The sequence below is a fragment of the Primulina tabacum genome, chromosome 12 (assembly GCF_025594145.1).
Source record: "Primulina tabacum isolate GXHZ01 chromosome 12, ASM2559414v2, whole genome shotgun sequence".
Lineage (NCBI taxonomy): Eukaryota > Viridiplantae > Streptophyta > Magnoliopsida > Lamiales > Gesneriaceae > Primulina > Primulina tabacum.
In genome coordinates, this window is record NC_134561.1 from 23,579,958 (window position 1) to 23,586,772 (window position 6,815).

Below are 6,815 nucleotides of genomic sequence, written 5' to 3' on the forward strand. Positions count from 1 at the left end.
TATAATATTTTACTTCAAAATTTACATTGAGTGACAAAGTAATTCATCTGAAAGACTTCGTAGTTATGTATTTTGGTGAAGTAATAGACGCAAACAACTTCACAATTTATCCTATTTGTTGAAGTAAATATAATCTATAACTTCAGCATTTATCCTATTTGTTGAAGTATTTTATATTATGTTACTTCACAATTTACATTTAGTGACGAAGTAAGTGGTTCGAAAGACTTCAATAATTTGTATTTTTGTGAAGTAATTGCGCAAAACAACTTCGTTTTTACAGAACAATGATGAAGTAAATTAATTCTATCACTTCGTCTAATTTCTTATTGACGAAGTATTTAATATTATGTTACTTCACAATTTTCAAATAACAACGAAGTAATTTATCTGTTACACTTCATTATTTTTTATTTTGATGAAGTAATTGTTAAAAAAAGACTTCGCAATATATGACTTAATACACTAATATAATTAAATTCATAAATTATCCATCTAAAAATGATGAATATCCACGAATCCATAATTACATATTCATCAATCCACAAATAACCCAAAAATATATCCACAAAACCAAAAGTATATCCAAAAATCCACAATGACAAACAAAATATTTATCCCAACATACACCATCCATTTAAGCACCTACATAGGAGTAGAAAAATTCACTCCATTCACTTCTGACCTCATCATATTGAGATTGGTTGTAAAATTGGTTCTTGATGCATCCTGCAAACTGAAATTTAAAAAAGAAAATACATTAGATTCTTCTATTTTAAATAAAAATTTACAGATATATATTTACAAAGTATTTAAATTGATGGAATTTGAACATATTACATATATGTTGGCACTTAAATAAAAAAACAATGGAGATATAATGACAAAAAATTACAGATATGCTAACAGCCGTGTGTGAGAACTTCACAAAACTGAGAAACCAATTAATGAAGCATGCAACCAAGAATCGACTCAAAGGAAAATCTGATTGTGCATCAGCATACAATATGACTGTACCAGTTCTCGACTGAAAACACAGATGCTTGGACAAAAAAGTCCAAAAATCACATAACCAAAAAATGTCTAGAATTTATGTTTTGAGTTGTTTTTGGTTAATGTGAATGTACCATTTCTCGGTAGAAAAGTCCAAAAATCACAAAATATGCATTTCCAGTTCTCGACTACAAGTTAACGAAGGCAGTGAAGACATGAAGATGACAACTTGGATATAAAGCTATGCAAGAAGGAAAACCGTTTTTACAGAATTGGTAGAGATAGAAGATGCAAAGGGTTAGCCTTGCAAAAATACCAAAGACACCGCGTTTCGATTCATCAACTTCGTTTACGAGTGGACTTTTCATTGCTAAGTTCACCAAGTTAACAATTCCATAACAGTTTTGTATCTCAATTTGTATTACTGGAACTACAAACTAAAAGAACGGGGAACTTAATTAAAGCATTTAAGAACTCTCTGTAGATACAACAAAGAAAAATGAACGAAGAAGATAGGTAAAAGCAATATTATGCAATGGTATGGATTTGAAGAATCATGGGGATCTGTACAGTTTTCAAGAGTTACCAATTCATGAAACTTTTCAATTTCTAGACCCAATTCACTAATATCAGTGGTTATTCAAGATGATATGGTTTCTGAATCGGCTACCAATTCATGAAACTTTTCATTGAAGAGCCTATGGTACTGCTAAAATCTGAATCCAACATACAAAATCTGCAGAATCCAACATACAAAATCTGAATTTTAGCAGCTACGGTACTGCTAAAATCTGAATACAAAATCCATATTTCACTAATATAAAATCTTCAGAATCCAAAGGCAAACAAGTTACTGTGTTCAGCTAAAATATCTCTAATATAAAATATATCACAATTACAACAATTCATCACAAGCAATTATATCAACAATAAAATATATCCCAATGGCAACACACTATCTCAACAATAAAATATATCCCAATGGCAACACATTATCTCAACAATAAAATATATCTTAATGGCAACAATTCATCTCAATCAATCAACAAATTTATCCCAAGAAGAAACTCACCATCTTCTCCAACTGTGGATCATCGCAATCGACTATCTGTTTCATGTACCTCATCACACAATATCCACATTCAACAGAACCACTTTGTTTTAGATTATCCTATAATGGAATTGAAAAGTTAATGCAACAATCACAATCTAATTAATAACCACTATCAATCAATTCATGTATTCATAAATAAGTACAATACATACCGTCAATATTTTAAAACCTGGCCCTTTAGAAATACCTTTCGAGGCATTGTACATCTTCACCCCACTATATTTTAAAAAGTAAGAAGTTATTTTTTTGCATATTTATAAGTTAATGTATTCAAAATCAACATAAGCTACTACCTACTTTGTCACAATAGTTTTCCATGTATCATCTCGGTTCCTGTTAGACGTAGAATTCAATAAATATATCATATTCTTATCTTCATTGACGATAGTCAAGATCCAATGGTACCTGAAAAAATGAAGCAGCATTGACTATCATGAAGTAGAAATCTATAAATAACTAAAATCTTACCCAGTGTTGTATGGGATGAGGCAGATGCTATCTCTATACAATGCTTCCAACTGGTCAGCAATATGTTGTGATAAGTCACGGCCATCTCTGCCAATCGGGCATGTAGGTATATTACCGGGATCCACAAACGAAAAATAATCAGCCTTGTCTTTTTCCTTCAAATATTTGTAGAGGTGATTGTAAGATATAGATGCACAAATATATCGTTTAGAAAATTTTCAAAATATGAACAAGTACCACAAAAAATATTATATAAATGCACAAATATTGTAAGTTAGACATTATATATACCCATGTAAACTAAAATTTGTCTGGCACCTATCTCCCTCATCTCCATAAAGCGTAAGATATCTTCTCTTAACAACCGTATGCTTTTAGGATGTCCAAACATAGCGTCCTCAAACTCAATGTATATGGTATCCGATTCATTCAGCAATCTAACAACATGAGAGTAGATATACTTGCACGACATGGGTAATTTTTTTTCAATTTCTTTGAACTTGTCGCGCTGACCAGGAACATCTGCAAGCGCAAATGATTGAGGTTTCCCCTTCCTCTAAAATTTAAAATATTATTCATACAAGTATTTTAAAATAAAACATTGTTCGAGCAACATATCTGACAATTGCAAACACAAAGTCAAATGTAAACCTAAAGTACCTTTGTCGTTGGAAAAATAACCAACTCTTTAGGCCAACCTACAATGACTCCAACAGCATCATTGATGATTGTTGGTCCAAACTTAATTGGGATCGGAGGCTGTGCTTTTTCATCTAAGACAACATCAATAGATACCTTGAAGTTCTCTTCCCCAAGTGGAACATGGTGAATCATAACATTTGGACCTCCTTCTGATATTATTGTGCCATAAGCCACCACGTTTTCGTGTTCTTTTACAGCCAGGTGACATTTTTTCCCCTTTCAAGAACAAAAAGACATGATATATTTTTATATGGAGGTGAATAGAATTTAATTGACATTAAATTCAGAGACATACAACCTTCGTATTTGAAGTGCCGCAATCATAAACTTCTTCCACATCATTTGACAATTTTGAGTCTTTCACTCCTGAGAACTTGTTTGATGCTACAGTCTCAGAAGATCGATCATTGATTAATGGAATCACAGCAGCAAGTTGAGACCTCAGCATCTCCAATTCAGCTTTCAAACTTTTAGTCTCCTCCGATTGTGCTTTTACATTTTCAATCAGAGCTTTTGAGATTGTTTCTCTCTTCTTTCTTGGAGTTTTAAAGTATACTTGTGGTTTTACGAAACCTCCCACACCTCGAACCCTTCCAAAGTCTTCTTGGCTTCCTAAGGCAGCGGTTAACACGTCATTCATTCCAGAAGATTTGAACTCTCCTTTGCCTTTCTTTTCCAACAATTCATCCTACAATTGGAGACATGACAAATCAATTCACAAACTACAGTGTTATTTATCTAGGCAATATGGCGATTGAATAAAACTAAACATTTACAATTTTTTCAGCTACTTCTGATGTCTCCGAACATGTTATGTTGCCCGATTTGTCTTCTCGAGCTTTACGCCAAAGCACAGATCTATCAACTTCCTCATCTTCAGCAACCAAGTTTTTGTTCCGCTACAATTTCAAAATTCATATGTTTAATAACATGAAGAACATGATAAAAATTACAAATATCTTGCTCTGTTTCTTACCAGTTCAGCCTCCAAGCCGATGTAACCCTTGCAATACATTCTGTGGTGATATTTACAATGCATGGTCCGTTGTTTTTGTTTTTCATGAGTAACCTACATCATTATGTTGGCTCAGTTAAGTATTGAATTTAATAAATTCGTGGGGAAACATATCAATTATTAAAGTACCTCCCATGATGGATCCAGTCTCGCATCCACAAAAGCTCTCCAATCTGCTATTGGGAGTTGATACTGACTTGGTTGAGAAATAAACTTTTCAGGATTATCTTTGTTCGGCCAAACAAATCTACTAGTCAATTTTTTTTTGAAATCTCGCCAATTCTGAGATGCTGAATTCATCACAGCATACTCACTTTGTGGCGCTAGTTCAAAGACATTCTGCAACAAAAACAGATTAGTTAGAGGTGCAAGTATGACTGTAAATTCAAATTGAAGCTTGTACTTACCGAGATCTCTTCCCACAGTTTTTGTTTTATGTTTTCTGGAACTTCAAGCCATGATTTTATACTGATTGGCACCATGGCTCTAGCAATAGAACCAATGTATGATTGTAATGCCCTTCCAGTTGCATTGTATGATGGCCGCCCCATGTCATCATAATCAATCTTTGCTTTTTCCCCCATCTGGCAGTAGCAATTAGTTTACCCATCAACGTAGGGCCTTGCTTGTTCCTCTGCATAGCTACAGGATGTTCTTCTCCATCAGTAAGTACAGGGTGCTCTGCATTAGTAACTTCATGTAATGCCTGAAGTAAATATCACAATTTGTTGATTTAGTAATGTTAGATTACTAAATAATTAATGATTTTTAAATAATGAAACATGACATATGTTGGCCATATGAAGTCCAAATGATTTGAAATTTGGATATAACGTAGAAAACTCAAAGATATAGAAGTTTCATGTTTCGAGTTTTGAAAAATTTGATCGTTTGACTGGTCCAAAAAGATATACTGGTGTTAAAATGTTAAATATGATATATTATATTATATTATTATATTAATATAATATAATATAATATTAAAAAAAAGAAAAATAAAGAAGATAAGTTACGTTGAATGAATTCAATTCATTCAACGGAAAGTTACAGAGGAGATGTGAGGGAAAAGAAAAGAGGGTTTTCGATTTTATTTTCGATCTTGCGAGTTATTGGTTTATCCAATCGACAAACCGACTTCAGTTTTGATATCGTTGACACAAGTTCTTCGATTTGAAGTATAATTTTTTTAGTTTTGGTGATATTTGAAATTCGTCGATTTTTGGAATAAATCCGATAAATTGTTAAATCATACTGAAATTGAAGATTGTTGAATAGTGTATGATTTTAACGAAGTAGAGAAGATTATAGTGGTGTTATTTTGAATTATTCCTAATTTGTTTTAATTAGGGATTTTTAATCGTTGGATTGAGATTGGAGAGTTGTTTTTCAGTTGTTATTAATTCTGATTGTATATTTGGAGTCTACGAAGTATAGGCTACACGTTGATATAAAGTTTTCGCAATTTGACGAATGTTGTAAATTAGCCTATTATTAGATGTTAAATTAATTAGGGTGTATTTGATGATAGTATTGTGAATTAAATACACCAGAATATTAAATTGTTGAGCGATAATAATTTATAATCGAGTTTTATATTTTGTTGAATTAATTGTTGTTGGGCTATTTGATGTTATATATTGAGGCTGTTATGATTATGTTGATACGGTGACAATGATCTGATAATTATTGTTGAATTATTTAGATACATCACAAGCCTCGGGATCAAAGAAATAGCCAGATTATTTATATATTCGATTATCAGGTACGTGTTGACGTACGAGCATATGTTGTTATTGTTTAGTATTGATGAATATTATTATGTTGAGTGATGATAAATCACTGGATTGGGTGATTTTATATTATATATGTTGTTGTTTATTATTGTCGATGTTGTTGGTTGTCGTTGTTGGGAGACGTCACGTTGATGTTGTTCGTTCAACGATATTGCTGTCGTTGGAGTTGGGGTGCGACGTATCGTTGATGTTATTCGTTCGACGATATTGCTGTCGCCGGTGTTGGGGTGCGACGTATCGTCGGTTTTGTTGTTCGTTCGATGATATTGCTGTTGCCGGAGTTGGGGTGCGACGTAATGTCGATGTTATTGTTGCAGTGTGATGTTGTTGAGGTTGTTTATGGCTGATTGTCCAGAAACGGCAAAGGGGGTATTTCTGTTATCATTTCAGTTATATCTTATGTTGTTGTTAATATAACTGTTATGTATTACGATAATGATTGTTGTGTATGGTCACCCTTTGGGGGTTGTTTCTGTTGGACAGGTTACAGGATTATGCCGTGAGACATGATAGAATGAAGGACTAGGTGTGTCTAGTCAAACAGTCCTGTAGTTGATAGTAGATAGAGACAGTATAGCTTATTGTCTTATTTGAGTTGTTGTGTATGTATTTATTGTACTGTTTCTCCTACACTAACGTAGATAGTGTGGTGATGGCATTATTTTGTCGTATATGCATTATATTATTACGTCGTCGAAAAGAAAATTTTTATGCATATGACGTCACATGT

The 6,815-nt window shown here is 32.9% G+C and overlaps 2 protein-coding genes across 2 annotated transcripts; both read right to left on the reverse strand.

Annotated features, from left to right (window-relative positions):
- Nucleotides 1-462: 462 nt before the first annotated feature.
- Nucleotides 463-3,409, reverse strand: LOC142520275 (uncharacterized). The gene is made up of 7 exons (XM_075623278.1): nt 3,236-3,409; nt 2,856-3,131; nt 2,576-2,730; nt 2,405-2,512; nt 2,260-2,323; nt 2,066-2,164; nt 463-736 (listed from the first exon to the last, which is right to left on the reverse strand). Exons 1-7 carry the CDS (start codon nt 3,407-3,409, stop codon nt 638-640), a joined length of 975 nt encoding a protein of 324 aa, XP_075479393.1. The 3' UTR covers nt 463-637.
- Nucleotides 2,979-4,342, reverse strand: LOC142520025 (uncharacterized). The gene is made up of 4 exons (XM_075622974.1): nt 4,254-4,342; nt 4,054-4,176; nt 3,236-3,965; nt 2,979-3,097 (listed from the first exon to the last, which is right to left on the reverse strand). The coding sequence occupies exons 1-3, from the start codon at nt 4,314-4,316 to the stop codon at nt 3,561-3,563; spliced, it is 591 nt and encodes a 196-aa protein (XP_075479089.1). The 5' UTR covers nt 4,317-4,342; the 3' UTR covers nt 2,979-3,097; nt 3,236-3,560.
- Nucleotides 4,343-6,815: the final 2,473 nt, after the last annotated feature.